Source organism: Wyeomyia smithii, chromosome 2 (assembly GCF_029784165.1).
Source record: "Wyeomyia smithii strain HCP4-BCI-WySm-NY-G18 chromosome 2, ASM2978416v1, whole genome shotgun sequence".
Taxonomy (NCBI): domain Eukaryota; kingdom Metazoa; phylum Arthropoda; class Insecta; order Diptera; family Culicidae; genus Wyeomyia; species Wyeomyia smithii.
Genome location: NC_073695.1, coordinates 93,948,144 through 93,965,551, shown reverse-complemented (window position 1 = coordinate 93,965,551; position 17,408 = coordinate 93,948,144). Strand labels below are relative to the sequence as shown.

Sequence of the window (17,408 nt, the reverse complement as noted above, 5' to 3'; positions counted from 1 at the left end):
TGAATTGGAAGAATTATTAGTAAAATGGCAAGATATTACAAAACAAATTTACAAAATGTATCAAAAAACTACTCTGTGCAAAAAAATTATCTCAACCAAAATAAGGATAGTGTCTCGCGGTAAATAGTGAATGCTTTCAATATTTGCGCCACCCCAATTCAAGTCCGATTGAGCTGAAATTGTGCACAGGGTGTTTTTCAAGCAGGTGAACTCTTTGTATAGGGTTTTTTTTTAATTTTCTTGTCACTTTTTCTCCATACGATGATTGGCACCCTAGTGCCCATTGGCTGAAACTTTGCACAGACGTTTTTATAGGCAAAAGATGCCATTTTGTGCTATTGGTTCAATTTTTTGAAACACAACTCATTTTTGAAAAGCTATTGAAAAATGCTATTTTGGATAGGTATGATAACATAAATTTTTAGAACCAACACGGTTCGTTTGAGCGGTGTGACATCTTCGGCAGAGTTGAAGATAATAGTTTTGTTTTTCAAAAAAAATGCACTATAAAAATAAATTATTAATTTTTTGAAAAAAAAATAAAAAAAAGTTATAAATTAATTATAAAAAACTGATATTTTTTTCCTAAAAACTACAAAAGTTCACCTGAACAACGAAACCGGCCATGGAGAAATCAGAAAAAAAGTTATAATATTTTTAAATTTATTTTTTTTTCACAGGGTACATTTTTTTGGAAGAACAAAGTAATTATTTACAACTTTGCCAGATACACTATGCCAATCAAATAAACCGTTTTGACTGTAGAAATATTTTTAAATCCTCATAGAGTGCTCTACTGGAAATTAAAAATATGTCTACAGTCGAAACGGCATAGTGTCTTCGGCAAAGTTGTAGATAATATTTTGTCCTTCAAAAAAAAATATGCCTTTTAATTAAAATAATTGAAAATATTTTTTTTTAACTATTATGAGCGGCTTCGGCTGAAACAGGCTTTTATATAGGCCAAATAGCATGTTTTCAATTGCAAGGTATATGATTCTGTCGACCGTGCTTGGGAAGCAATCATATAACGACCAATCAGAGGTCGAATATTTCGTTTTGACAAGGCTTGACTATTTTCGATAGTACAATAGTGTGAATAACAAAATTACAATTATCTTCTTTTGGGAAGAATCTTAGAAGATTTTCCAATCTATTGCTGCAAGAACGAAGGAAATCCATCGAATACTAACCGACTTATTAGCATTTGAATTTGGACATATTTTTCACTTTTTCGGTTTTAGATTTTCATTTCACATCCCTATGTAGCCGAACTCCCTGAGAGAAGTATTCTACTTCAAAATAGTCTACTCCGAAAAATTGCCAACATAAAATATAAAAATTAGGGTAAACGCTCCTATATTCATCTCAGTACCTATATTCATCTCATCACGTTTTTTTGATCAATTTATCGTCAAATTTTACCATATTTTTAACGTAAAACTTTCAGCCACTTGAGAAACTCGAGAAGCAAATAGATTTACTTTCAAAAATTTGTAGAAATTTGACGGGAAATTGGACAAATGAGAGAAATAAGATTAATATAGGTGCACCAAGCTGTTGAGATGAATAGCGATTACCCTATCTAGCAACTGTATGCTGATGTTTGTCAAACATAGAAAATTTGATCATAATGAGACGAATCAACTGTGTCACCTTTCTTCATGCATCCGGTGAACTACGCAGAAAATAACGCCGAACTCTGCATGAAACTCGGCATTTCTAGATAGAATTGACAAGAAGGTAAACGTCACAAATGTAAACAAAATTGAAGAAAAAAAATAACTCCGGATAATCGAACCATGTTCTCCATATAATCAAACCCCGAACAAGCGAGCCTACGAATAATCGTGCTTCCGGATAATCGATAATCGACCTGTACCACGCTTGTTATAGAGAGACGCTCTCGAATGCCATCAAAAAACTGTCATCGCTTCGTACGAAGCCCCTGATCTCAACATTCCAGGTACTAATTCTAGTCCTTCTAGTACCGATTGTTACATATTATTATCTAGAAAACATTGTTCTACATTTTTCGTAATATATCATTTCTGTCATGATACTTCACTAAGTCCACGATGCCTGGTTTCACGACGAAGCTTCCAATTTGGGTGTAGCTGTCGAAAAGACACTGACACTGTTATATGCGTTTGAAGCTCAGTTGAAATATGACCAAGGATGGAAGAAAATCGCTTTGTTTCACAATTATTTGGGAATCATTTCTTAGAATAGCTGTTCTTCAGTTTTAGATTCTAGTCAACCATCGTTAATAGAAATGATACATTCCTACGCAAGCAAAAAACAAATTGAGATCGCACGGTTCAGAGTACAAGTAAAGCTTGGTTCATTTAGAATTTGGAAATATTGTCAGGTGTAGGGCAGCGCCCCTAGCGAGCGAATTTGAAATGTTTTGACAGCTATTCGGTTGAAACTCTTCGCCTTTCGCTTATTGAACATATATATACAGGGTGCTTGCTTATAGACGACGAAGCATACGTGAAGCCGGATCTTTGACAGTTTCCCGGAACGTCCCTGCCGAGTTTAAGTTTGTTTTCGATGATGAATATGTACGGAAACTAAAATCTAGCTAGGAATTTACAGCTGTGGACGGACATCAAGGTTTTTATCACGAACAAGACAATGGACTCAACAGTACACAAGCAAGAGTGCCTCAAAAAATAAGTTCTACCATTCATTAATGCATACAGAGGTCCTGTTAAATTTTGGCCAGATGTGGAAGCTACCACTACAGCTGGAAGGTAGTTCAGTGGTAACAAGGTGGATTTCATTACAAAGGATCCAATCGATCTTTTTTAGAGAAAAATTGCAAAGAATTCAAGTAGAGAACAAATCGAATATTGCCGCAGGGTTGCCAAATCTCGATTGCCACCGAAGATGAAAAATTTTTTACGTTGGAGGATGTTTTGAACAAGCAAAATGATCGTGTATATGGAGCATGTCTTCGTGATATTCCACCCGAAAGAAGACGAAAACGAATGGAACGATTCCAGAATGCTCCAGCTGCGATGGTTTGAGGAGCAATATCCGACAGAGGCAACTTTCCTCGGTTTCGCTTTTTTGCTCTTTCAATGCTCATTAGGCTATATTTTGTCAAGGAGGTAGAATTCGAACAAGTCATATATGAAACACTTAGGGCATCTTCAGCGGTGGTCTATTTTTGAAACAAATTTATACTAGATTTACACCAGCGATACCTAAATAGAACCAGCTAATATAGACCAACTTTTCGTTCTCCGCACCGGTGTTGTATATCTTGTTGTTTTAAACCGCTGACATCTGTCACACTGTCAACAATTCAATACCCCATGTTATCAGTTTATGAGACTTGAATTGAAAAGCACTCAATATTTAACAAACGGAAATTCGATAATTTTTACGCACATTGAACGATTACTTTGGCAAGACACTTTATATCCACAAGACTTTATGAATTTGACGGTTTGACCCGAGCGTTTGAGACATTTCTCAGGATGTATTGGTGGGATCGAAAAATTTCTGCTACAAGTAGGGCTTCGGAGGATAGCGCAAAATATTTGATCGCGTAGATGTTCATCTTCCGTTTTCGTTTCATCAATCTTTCAAAATCTTGTAGTTCTTCAAACGTTGGTTGGATTTTGAAAAGGAGCTGTCATTATCATTTGTCCTGCGGCTCATCTAACCCGCAAAGTCGAAAAAATACGAAAACGAAACATAACGCACTCAGCGATCATTTAGTTTTGTTCGAGTTGCTCGAAATGAAATGCGCAATATCACCCCAGCATTTTGAACGTTTTCAGTTCAGTGTCTTCGAGGAACATTTTTCTGGCCTCTCAAGGTCTCCTCTAGTCCCACTACAATTATGGCGATTAACAAATAGCCAACATATTTGTCATCCTGGTAGCTGATGGTTGCAAACCAAGTAGTTGAACCTACGGTTATGGTCTTTCAGAATTCCCCCTTTTGCTGGTCAGTTTCCTTGAAGCCAAAAACGACAAACCTGTTCATATTCTTCTTCAGAAAAGCCACAAAAATGAATTGTGAATTGTCATAAAAAATCTTTGTTTTGTTTATTCCCCAACACTCACAAAACGCTTACATGGAAATAGCCAAAAACGAGGTATTCAATTGAAATATGACATTTAACCCACCGATCGGTAGCGTAAAAAGGATTTTAGAACGATCTATTTCTTGTTCCAAAAAGTGACAAAAATAAACCAAAACGTATACCAGTTTCAAATTTTTCCAATTTAGATCTGGTATAAAACAAAATTTACATCACCGGTGCAGCAGTGAATTTGAGTTTGTTCCAAAAAAATAGAACAAAACAACGATTTGGACCACCGCTGAAGATGCCCTTATAGAGACACTCTATATTGCTATAGTTACATAGCTAGAGTTGTTTTATTTTCATAGATGCCAAAAGAGCAGCTCTTCCGATTTTGCAAACTTGGCCTGACTTTTACGCTGTACCTATGGCAATTTCAACAATATAGTGTTTGGACAAATTCTAGAAATAGAGTATCTCTACAAGTGCTTAATATATGACTTGTTCGAATTCTGCCTCCTTGACAAAATACAGCCTAATGAGCATTCAAAGAGCAAAAGAGCGAAACCAAGCACGATGACAGGGATGTAAAAATAAATAAAGAATACTATCTACAACACGTCAGTAAAGACCATTAGCTGCCGTGTGCCAAGGAATAATTTGGAGGAGAACATTTCTGCTTTCAACAAGATTCAGCGCCAGCGCATATGGCATTGGCTGTTCAGAAGTGGTGCAAGGAAAAATTTTCGTGTTTTATCAACACATTTGAATAGTCCGCATCCCGATTTGAATCCATTAGACCTCAGCCTTTCGGGGTAAATACTAGAAACGCGAAAGATTTAAATTGAATTGATTCAACTGTAACTTTACTACTCTATCATGATAATAAAAAAGAAATACTTCTCTGTTTTATTTAATGGCATAAAGTGTATCACTTTCACGGTGACACCCTGTACAAAACTTGACTCACTTTACATTTGCTGATCAACAGTAGCAACGCGAAGTTTTGTCATGGTAACTGACAAAAATTGTGCAGTAAAATATCAGCCTCAAAAATTGGAGCGTGGAGCAGGGTGAAAATGATTAGCATAGCATAGCATAGCATAAACAGCTGCACAACTTCGTAGATGGTGTCAGCAACAATACTCTGTTTACGAGAACAAATTACCCTCGTTTGTGAGCAACAACATGAAATTTGGGATCTAATCAAATGTTGCTAAACAAAGGTCAGATGTCTCCAGAGAATTGTTACCGCCCTGGCCACGTCCTTGCAACTGTTGGGGAACGGAAAAGGAATGTTAGTCCAACATCAACTTAAGAGAACCGCAGAGAACTCTACGTGCCCTCATAAATGTTATGTGAGATGGGAAATTTTAGTAGGAAAGGGAGACCCTGGGATACATCTGTTAGATGCTGCGGGTCGATAATTGATTATATTATAGGTATGAATTTTGAGAGCTACGAAGAGCTTCAGATTGTGATTTACCGACTTTTTAGTTTAATTTTTTGTATGTATGTATATGTATTTCATCAGTTGAATTTTTAGATTATTTATATAGCAATTTTACTGTTTTATGTTTTGTGGTTATGTCTGAATGAATACGTAGTGTTTAGACTCTTAATAATTTAGTTATACGCTTATTTTTATCCACCGGTTTGACATAACTTCCATGCAAATCAATCTTTAGTCAGCCAGCCTAAAGGGGCTTCTACTCTTAGTTGAACATTGTCAAATAAGACCTACGTGAACAAAGTCCAATGTTCTCCGAAACTCTAAATGTGCTATATATGCTAAGTGACGCATTCGTATGAACAAGACATCTTCTGTTTATTTACGAACATTTTAGTAAAAAATTAGTTTGATTTTCCTCTACCCTCAACCAAAAATACATACGAAAGAGATCTGTATGAATCTACCTCTACACGTCGATAATCAAAGCAAACAAATACAACGCCGCCTACCTGTCAAAAAACAAGTGCAGTTGAGCATATAGTATGCCAACGCAAACAATAACTCGAACAGAAAAAATCTCAATGAATAATATCACTTATCTCGCACGAAATCCTCCTAAGGCTGCATACACTAGTTTTTTTCAATTGATTTCACCATTTATTCTCGTGCAAAACACACTTGAAATGAAGAAATTACGTGAAGATAAAAACGCGCACAAACAATCGGCCTTGTTGCCAGTTTCCTCCCGTGGAACAGGGTGAAAATGATTACCGAAAAATCAGAATAAAAAGTAAAGATCAAAAGATATTGATTTACAACACTACATAATGTTTACGTGTCCTCAAATACAACAAGATTCATGTGCCTATCGGAATTAACCCTTGAATTTATATTATTATAATGAAATTTCACTAACGTCGTCAAAAATCAATCGAATTTGACAGAACAATTTTCAAAATTCCGAAAATTTATTGAATTTATTCAAAGTGAATTTAATTGAATTCATGCTAAATGTGTTTATCTCAGATAACTGAGTGAAGTTTGATGCAAATACCATACCGTCAATGTAATACTGATGATTTACCAGATAATTAACGAAATTTCAATCCCTAAGCTTATTTTTGACCTTATACAACAAACTGAATTAAAATCGTTCGAACGATAAGCGAATGAGAACAAAATTAATAAACTTCATTTCATGAGCTACGATGAACAGACTTTAACCAGAAGTAGGTATAATTGTTTTCGTTTCAGTTGATATTTTTAGGAAAAAAAAAATCATCACCTAGTACAATAGCGTATTTCCAGTAGCATGCATGGATGATCAATTTCACCCCGATTTATATCATAAAACCATAGAAAATTCTCGGATTTGTTTTATACGGTAAACTATAGAAAATTCTTTTATAATTATAGTAAGCCAACTATGAGCTTATCAAAAGCAAATTGAACTTTATTGATTGGCAAACCAAGATTATAATTCGAATATATAACAAGCAATGGATAAGTTTTACGAATTTATATACGACACATTAGAAAAGACAGTCCCAAAGCGAAAAAGAAAACATACAAGCACACCGAAAAGCCGAAAATCCCAGTATGGTTAAACAGAAAAATCATCCTCAACAACAGAAAACAAAAAGCTCATAAAGTTTACAAAAGAGACAAAAGTGGTGTGTACCTTTCATTCTATCTCTCCGTATGTGACGAATTGAACATGGAAATCAAAAGTGCCTATGATGGATACAAAACTAAGCTAGAATGCAATATAAAGTTAAATCCTAAGTCATTTTTTAGTTTTGCCAGGGATAAACAAAAGTCGAGCAACTCCAAAACTTCCAAAACTCATCTACTCAGTAAAAAAAATTTACATTTCTTTTAATGCACATAAATGGAGCATTGGAAACCATGTAATTTTCCGTGTGGCAATATATTCAAATGCAATTTAAACGAATATATTGTTAATTTGCATGCATATTTATATTCAAAGCTCTAAGTTTATATCACTTAACATACAAATTTACATGGTTTAAAACGATTCTGTATTGTGCATTATTAACGGTGTGAAATTATATATGTTTTTTACTTCATGTGCTAGAAACCGTTATGTTCTTTCACTTGTATTAGTTGTAAATGACATTTTTTGGTACTGTGTAGCAAACAAGACTAGTCAAAATAATATTGAAATCAGTAATATATTTGCTAAGTTTTTCCAGGATGTTTACATCACTCATGGTGACAAGAACCGTGATTATCAGTTTTCCTCATACTTTCCAGTGCTATTATGAGAGATCACAGTTCTTTTAATATGCTGGATGTATCAAAAGGTGCGGGTCCAGGCGGATTTCCACCTTGATTGCCACCAGCATTTTAAAAATCGATTTCAAAGGAACTTGCACAATCTCTTTTGTGGTTGTTCAACTCTTCCCAAGAACGCAGCACAATCCCCCCAATTTTTAATGCCAATTTTCAAAAGCGGCAAAAAATCAAATGTTAAAAACTATAGTGAAGTCGCTATAATATCGTGCATTCCTAAGCTATAAGAATCTATCAATAATCAACGTATTTTTGCACAAGTTAAAAACAACACCGTTTCGTTAAAGGCCGATCAACGGCCACAAGCTTGATGAATTTTGTAACTTTTACTATTAACGCAATGGATACAGGAAATCAACTTGAGACATTCGATAGAGTTGGCATCTCTCTTCTGCTTTTGTGCCTATCTTAATAGGGTTTAATCCAAGACTTTTGAATTGGATTCAGTCATACTTGACCGACAGAACACAAAAGGTATGGTTTAAATGCAACTTGTCATCAGTGGTGAATGTGACATCCGGTGTGCCACAAGGTTTTCATCTAAGCCCGCTACTATTTATCTTATTTGTAAACGATGTACAGCATGTCTTAGAGGTACTAAACGTTTTAATACACGCAAACGACATGAAATTTTTGCTTGAAATACATAAAGATTCTGACCTCGAAGTATTCCAACGTGAAGGTGATAATTTTCACACATGGTGCATGAAAAACCTGTTGGAACTCAACGTGAAAAAATGTAATTTCATTTCGTTAACAGGAAACATAGCATAAGACAAAAAGCATACTATAGACATGAAAACAGTTGAGAGGAGCAATCATGTTATAGATTTATGAATTACGCTCGACTCTAAATTAACCTTTGTTGACCATTATACAACATTATATATAAAACAAGCAATATGCTCGGATTATTAAAAACGATCAGCTGAATAAAACGATGCCATGTTATAACCAATATTTCAATCGATGTTACAATGAAAAAAACTACACTAGGTTAGTAAGAGTTAAGAATGAAATGTAATTATGATGGTCTACTTATGATTGACGACAAATAAATTAAATTAAAATCAAAATTAAACTAAAATTAAAAGTTTCTTGAACACATAATAGTTCTCATTTCAGATAAATATTTTTTCGGAAAAAATCAACATAAACCGAATTATTTATGTAATTTTATAAAAAGTGATGAGATACATGAAGATATACTAAACGGCATTTTATTTATATTGTTAGACCATAGTTCGGTTGCTTAAATGCATGCATAATTTTGTATCGTTCTGATTTGCGATTACATGTTGCTGTCTCTAACGTAGACGATACACACAGTTGTAAATGTATGGCAATTTTTCGATAAGAAAAAACTCAATCAATTTTAATGAACGTAGCTACACTGCATACGCGCCCTACGACAACTCACATCCTGATAGCCATGACTGCCTCACGTATGTAAAAGCCGTACTGACGAATGACACAATGGCGTAATAGATTGTAAAAAGGGTCTACAATTAGACTACTGGCACATCCACCACACAGCAGTCGACTTGAATAGTGTACTGACTAAGCGGCAGCTCACATTTCCTTGAAAGCTTTGACTGCACGATTCTAATGGCAATCGAATGGAAGTGTGTCGTATCTGGATGACGCAGCGAATGTTGTGATAGATCAAAGCAAAGTTATCGTTGTAAACTGCGGAATACAACACCGCCTATTAACATACTGGTTATCATTGCGAGAACATGGTTTTAATTTGCACCTACGCAGGCAGGCTTGTAAACTTTCTCACGCTATATTCATCGCTGATGTTGACCGGTCGCCATAAAGGCCCAACCGCTCAATAGAACTAGAACGTCTTTGTTAATTTATTCATAAAGTTTAAAGGTGCATTTCTTTCAATTTACTCTTATAATAGTTTAAGTTTTTTAACCTAATTGTTCATAAAAACATCAATCACTAAATGAATTTCCTTTTTTTTGTACTTTCAACTCAATAGCCGATCAGACACCAGCATCGTCATGGTGGCAGCCCCACATCGCCGATTCACTTCCAGCAACCAAAAACTTCTTCCAGGCCACCCATGGGCTGGTGCAGACACATCCTGCCCTCACCAAAACTAGCCCTAAGGCCCTTCCGCTGGTGGGCAAACCCTCGTTGTCCTCATTATCCAGTGGGTTTCCTTCGATCGCAAACCCGAACCCACGATCACCGTTCCGCCATCTGGACTTCAGTAGTAGCGCTACCGCTGAGCTGAGACGTAATCCCAGCTTGTCCGCACCGGACGAATGTGCACGAGCCTGCCGTGAAGGAGAACCGGCAAGAATCTGTTACTACCACTTCACCGTTGAGTACTACACCGTGCTTGGAGCGTAAGTCTCTTGTTTTAAACGCTCTAATATCACAGAAAACTATACCTCCAACATTTTATTTTACAGTGCGTGCCAAATTTGTACGCCAAATGCTACCAACACCGTGTGGAGTCATTGCCAGTGCGTTCTAGCCGATGGTGTCGAACGTGGAATCCTAACCGCAAACCGAATGATCCCTGGACCGAGTATACAAGTGTGCGAAAATGATCGAGTTGTGATCGACGTTGAGAACCACATGGAAGGCATGGAGCTGACTATTCATTGGCACGGCATCTGGCAGCGAGGAACGCAATACTACGACGGTGTGCCTTTTGTGACGCAATGCCCCATTCAACAGGGAAATACATTCAGGTAAGAATCGATTATCGTACGGCAGCTGGTGAACAACTTTTGCTTACATAATCGTAAATCACCCGTTACAGATATCAGTGGACTGGAAACGCAGGAACTCACTTCTGGCACGCTCACACCGGTCTGCAGAAGATGGACGGTCTTTACGGTAGTGTCATTGTTCGCCAGCCTCCATCCCGTGATCCCAACTCGCATCTGTACGATTTCGATTTGACCACACACATTATGCTGGTAAGCGATTGGTTGCATGAGGATGCCGCCGAACGGTATCCGGGTCGTCTCGCTGTCAACACCGGTCAAGATCCTGAATCGATGCTTATCAACGGAAAGGGACAGTTCCGTGATCCAAATACCGGTTTCATGACCAACACACCACTGGAAATTTTCACCATCACCCCCGGCAGACGCTACCGATTCCGAATGATAAACGCTTTCGCTTCCGTCTGTCCGGCACAAGTCACCATCGAAGGACACACCCTGACGGTCATCGCCACTGACGGAGAACCGGTGCAGCCAGTGCAAGTCAACACTATTATTTCATTCTCAGGTAATAACTGGACCAATTATGCTAGAGCCACAGGGAACAGACAATCATGTTGAATCAAAAAACGTTAATATACTACCGACATCTGTCTTATAGTGCCCTAGTTGCACTGCATAAATATCGATATGTTTTCGATATCATTGCTTGGTTATTCAGTAACGCGAGCGCCGCATAGCGGGAGCATTACCACTTACTGTTAAATGACAGTTGCAAGTTTTTACACATCTTTTGAAAATAAGATAAAAGTCTGTTCTCTGTGCTAACGTGGCAGAGTGACCGACCGTGTCGAGCTGCTTTCAGAACAATAACGCTCTAGTTTAATTGCATCTATTGCCGTTCCGGATATGAGCACCAATTAATTTAAAATAATATCCGCCATTCTGTCGTAACTAAAAAACAACTGTGAAGCAACCACCGCACTCCGTATCGTCGTCGTGAATATGCAATTGCGACAAATGTGGTTCGCGTACGGCTATCATTTGGTTTCAGGAACGAGAACACACCGAGGACTCGACAATTTTTTGTTTATTTGCTCGTAATAGTAGAAGTTATCATTGAGTTAAATTTAATCAGATAATGCGCCAATTACTTTTTTTTTTTCGAAAACATAACACGATTAGGGTGAAAGAATAGGGATGAGATCCGGGTTGATATCGACTGTTTTACTTTTTTTAAAGGATGCTGAACCACTGCGACAATTGTTTTATCCATTGAAGTGAAGGCACAGACAAACAGACGTACCACTCCGTACAAAAATCTAAGACAATTCTGGTTCCTACTAACTTGTGCGACACCTCCGCAAAAGATAAATTGTCAGCCTTTCTGTTGTTTTGGCAGCACGACAACTGTCAACTGAGTTCAAAGGGAAAAAGCACATCAGCGCCAGCACCACTGCGACGGGAATATTCCGCAAAACTGAACGACTTATTTGAACTGACCGTTATTTTGACCCACGAAAATAAATTTCGTGGTTTGTTTGTCTGTGGTGAAGGTTCGCAAAATCTTTATAACTTTCACTCTGTTGAACCAATAACTTAATAATCTGAACGGTGATGGATAGGATGGTTTAATCGAACCGAAATGTAAAATTTGAAACAATTGTTGTTTTGTAGATATTTTACAAAAAAAACTTTTGAGTTCATATTCTGGCCATAGGATTCCTGTTTCGCCGCTCTGGGCTCCTATATTGACCACCTTGCGAAAAAAAGAATGTAAAAGTTAACAAGGAATTGCACGGTTTCATTTTTAACCTAGACTATGCTATCTATACTGTTTAATTAGTACAAAGTTCTTAGAGGTTAAAGTGCTAAAAGTTCAGAAAATTTGCCAATAAATAATCTGATGATAGTTTATTTACAAAAAAGTAGCTGAACATAACTGTTACATGTTGTGTATCGACTGAATCGTTTGAATATTTTTTTATTCATTAAAACTTTCAACTTTTTATAACAAAGAGTCGAGCAATACCTACCAAAAAACACCGGTATTGTACTAACAAGATACAAATTTCCTGCTTCGAATGAACTAGGTTTGAAACTAGGAAATTGTTATTTTAATTCTTGATTACCTTTTTTGAATACAGTGAATATATGACTTTGGTTCTTTTCAATATCACTATACATTAAACATGTTCACGGCTAGTTGACGATAACAAAAAAACACGAAAATTATTACAAACCAATAACACGTTCTAAGCATTTTATTTCACTTGCTTCATGGACATTGAATACAAAAATATGCATTTGATTAGCTATAAACAAGATGGACTTGGCAACAAGCAATAAAATCAAGTGCTAGTTTACTCATTATATTCGTGGTTGAGCACATCTTGCTACTAGCTGCCAATTTAAATACCAGTTCGCAATTGAATCTTACCACTCGTTTGCAATAAAACCTTTTTGTGTAAAAACAAATCGAAAAGGCAGCTCGACAATGAAGAATAAAATTGAATACACTGTTAAATGTTTTTCATTACAGGTATAAAAATTTAATCTTTGAGTTCTCCGAGTAAATCTTTGATTACAAATGTTTTTACATTGATAAGCGAGGTAACATAGATCAATTCGGGTCTTCTTACGACTAGTTTGCATAAAATGTCAATATGTTGTTGCGAATCAACTAAAAATTGAGCTTGAGCTTGACGACCGCACATTTCATAGTTGCTCCTTCGTGATCGATCTAAGCTAGTGAAGTTGCGCTTGAGATTAGTTTGCCACCTTCAGTGTACAACAATTCAGTAGAACCGCTTTGTATGGATCGATAACGGCGCCGGCTACGTCCGCAATCGTAAGGGTAAGGAAGGATGTTGTAAGGAAGGAGATATAACAGCCGTTGTTGGCGGAGACCGAGTTTACGTTTGCATCTCCACGACAGCGACGGAAAGGAAGGGTTGTGTCACCGTAGCTAGGGACCGTTCCAGACAATTATGCACGCGAAGTAAACTCATTGCGAAGACGAACAATAAGAATCTTTCTTCTATTTTCTTCGTTAATCGATATATCTTAATAATGACGAGAGATAGAGAAGTGTTGTCATAACTTCTATGTAATTGTCTGAACGAGCGTTTCCATACCAAATGACCTATGTATTTGGTTTAGCAAACTGCGTATTTTTCACAGATGAAGGTATTTTTTAGTCTCAAGAATAATTTCCTGAAAGGGCGTATGTATTTTGGCATAGGTTATCATTCCGAAGCATTGTAGCCTTCGATTCTACAGAAAAACTGTCTATGAGAGAATTGTAGGAAGCCAATGTTACCTTGTAAAAAAGCTCACACGGCAAAAACATGTTTTTTCAGTGCCAAAATTTTCAAATGAATACTTAATTTTGATATACGATCGTTAGGTTAAGGAAGGATGCTGTAAGGAAGACCAGTGTAACAGTAGTTTTGGCGGAGATCGAATTTACCTTTGCATCTCAACGACTGCGACGGAAAAAAGGGTTGTGTCACCGTGATAGGGGACCGCGAGGTAAACTCATTACGAATACGAACAATGAGTATTTTTCTTGTCAGAGCAGCGCGCGCGAATACAATTCACCACCAGAAGCATCCAAGTGCTCAAATATTTGACTATTAATATTCCAGAATACTCGAAAGAAAGCAAATACAATTCGGCAGTGGTGAATTTTGAAAGGTATACGCGCTTTTATAGAAGTAACGGAAGCGATCTTCATCCGAACGGTCCGCGGCTGCGGTGGAAAGTAAGATTTACATTTTTATGTTACCGTAGTAGTTAACGGAATCGAGCAATCTTCTGCGCAAAGTTCGCTCAATGCGAAAACGAACGGCGAGTATCTTTCTTTGTTGTTGACAATCAGCAAACATTAAAAAAAGCTTGAAGTTGATACTTTTTATACAACCAAAAACCTTTTTTAATATTTACTTCACATTCCTAACAAATCAAAATAGTTTCTGCTTTTATTTTGTTTAGCTAACTTAAAATATTTGCCCTTCTGCATTAAAAACGGATTTTTTACTTAAAAATGGCCATTTTTCTTAATTTCAAATGCTACTATCGCCAAAATTTTTGCAAAATGTTTACGCAAATAGTAGAATTCTCTTTTACGTTTAATGACATAAAATGTAACCAACAAGCACAAAAACAGCACACATTGAAAAAGCAACGGTTGTCGAATTGTAAATAAATCAAAATGCGCAATGCTTACCGAGCTTGGCAGTTTATACGCGGGTTTCACCGAAATCCGTAAAGAGGATTGGCATCACCCTTTCAAAGTCAGTGAAGTTAGAATTTCCAAATTTTTATGAAAAATTACAGATATTTAGATATATTGTTCATGGATAGCTGTGCAAATCTACGCACACAGGGCAACCATTTCGATCGACCATTTTTGATCTTGCTGAAACTATGCACAGATATTCCTATGGGAAAGATTTCGCGCTAACTGTACTGAGGAGCTGACAGCATTTTTTCAGAATTCAATGACACTCTGTGGATGTGTGGACCTTACTGCCCTAAGCAACTTTGCATATTTTTCTGAAAATTTACGACCCTAAGCAAACTTTGCATATTTTTCCTGAAAATTTATCTGTATTAACTCTTGAAAAGGACTGAAGTTTTTTAATGCATCTATATATCTGAATAATGACAAAAGATAGAAGGTCGAGGGATGACTTTGTAAAGCGTTAACAAAACTGAATTTGAAATTCTACACTGATAAAAAATCATGGTAAAAACGAAATGTATTTTTTTTTAAATCAATAATAACAGATTTTTTTAAATATTTTCCAGATAGACAATTTAGTGGCTTAAAACTCTTCTGAACAACCTTAGAGGCAAAAAGTTTGATTAATAAGAAGTGCCCACTTTGGTTTATTCGGGAGATTTTTAGGCAACAAAATCGGCTATCTAAAAAACTTGTTTCGAAAGAAATCTGAGATGACGGATTGTTTTGAAATTACTTTTCGTTTTCAAAATGATTTTTTATTAGTGTAGAATCTCAAATTCAATTCTGTCAACAATTTTTCTATAAAAATTCAGACGCGTTCAAAAAGTCCAAAGTAAATTAAAACCACTTTTTGTTTTTGAAACAAACATTCAGAAAAGGATCTCAAAGTTTATTTTTTGAATATTTTTGAATAAAAATTTAGACAAGGAATGACCCTAAGGGTCAAAACCAACGATGGAGATTATCATTCGCGTTCATTTTTTTCGCAAGCCGATAGCTCATTCAATAACCACAATTCTGAACAACTATGTATGACGAATTTGAAGTTCTCAAGTAGTACTACAACATTGTTGAAGAGAGTATTGATCGTACTCAAACACCGGAGCTGTAAGAGTACATTCTGGCAAATTATAGAGATAATTTACCTAAATCTGCTCTCATGAAGAGAGTATCCTTCAACAAATTTGTAGGACTTTTAGTTCGTCATACAAAGTTGTTCAAAAATGTGCATATCAAATGAGCTATCAGCTTGTGAAAAAAAATGAGCGTGAGTGATAACTTTAATCCTTGGTTTAAACCACTACAAAAAAAATTCTCTAACTCTTGTCAATTTACTTTTCAGTAAAGAATGTCAAAGTCAATTTTTTTAATATTTTCAAGTGAAGGTTCACAAAATTCCCTAGTAGTCATTTTTTTAATAACTTTTCTCTAACTCTCGTTGTGTTTTCAGGTACATCGATTTATTAAAAAAATCAGCCCTTTTCAAATGTTAGCGCGGATAAATTTTAAAGAAAAAAAAAAGAAGAGGGTGCTGCCAACATCTGGTCGAATAGACGCGAAATCCTTCTTGGGCTAAATACGGCATTTTGTGTTATACTTTTTTTTTCAAACAAGACTAATTGTTGAAATATTTTTAGAACCAGAACAGTTTGTTTGACCGGTTTGATCTCTTTGGCAAGGTTGTAGATAACAGTGGTCGACAAAACAGTAAAGAGACGGTCCTAAAGTTGAAAGATTATAAATATTTAACCATTCCTGTGAATTTTGGAGCCCCTAGCCATTTCAGTTACGCGACAAAAACTCCCACCCACTCCAACGCGAACGTTGACCGTGCGCCTTCTTTTACTGTTGAATCGATGGAGACGCTTAGTTGATTATTCGACAGCCTTCTTCCGAAAGAGCTTGGGGCGAAATTTGAATCTAGAGCTCGACAGAGAAAAACTTTCTTCTACAACGTTGCTACTTATGATGGAGCGCACATTTTTCTGTGATCACCAATTAGAGAAACCCAAATTTTCGAGGAAATCTAGCATCTAACACTTTTATCTTTGCAGATAGAGTTAAACAATTTTCTATAATGTTGCAGCCCTGTTAATTTTACGAAACTTTGCAAAAGAAAGTTTCTCTCTAAAATGTTACTATTGAGCTCTAGATCCAAATTTTCCCCTAAGCTCGTTCTTTAGAACGATGTACTTGGCAGCTCCATCGATTCAGTGAAAGGAGGCGCACGATTAACGTTCGAATTTCTTAACTGTTATGTACTAGGCAGGGTACTTGGGTAACTTTTCAGACTTTATTTCTTTGCAAAAAAATTTTACCGATATTTTTTACCCCATAAGTACTCGGCAGGGTACCTGAGTACCCACAAAATGGAATACTTCTTTGTTTTTAATTTCATGACAGATTTTCGATCTTGGCCTGTCAAAAGATTGAATTTAGATTTGAAATTTATCTTCGTTTGACATTAGGACAATTTTCTAAAAGCCGTCCTTCAACAACTTTTCTCTAACTCTTGTCATTGCATGAGACGCATGGACGATCAAAAGTAAAACAACGTTGTTAGACTTGAAAAAGTTTTTGTTATAAAAACTTTTTTTCTTTTTTTCTTTAAAATGCTCAAAAAAGTTTTTGGCCTCTAAATTGTCT

At 36.3% G+C, this 17,408-nt stretch overlaps 1 protein-coding gene across 2 annotated transcripts in view; it reads left to right on the top strand.

Moving 5' to 3' along the window:
• Window positions 1-17,408, top strand: part of LOC129725264 (uncharacterized) — a 343,698-nt gene that overhangs the window by 291,433 nt on the left and 34,857 nt on the right. For both annotated transcript variants that reach the window (XM_055680857.1, XM_055680858.1), the window contains exons 2-4: window positions 9,808-10,180; window positions 10,247-10,531; window positions 10,603-11,078. In XM_055680857.1, coding sequence (XP_055536832.1) covers window positions 9,808-10,180; window positions 10,247-10,531; window positions 10,603-11,078 — 1,134 coding nt within the window. The remainder of the gene's footprint in view (window positions 1-9,807; window positions 10,181-10,246; window positions 10,532-10,602; window positions 11,079-17,408) is intronic.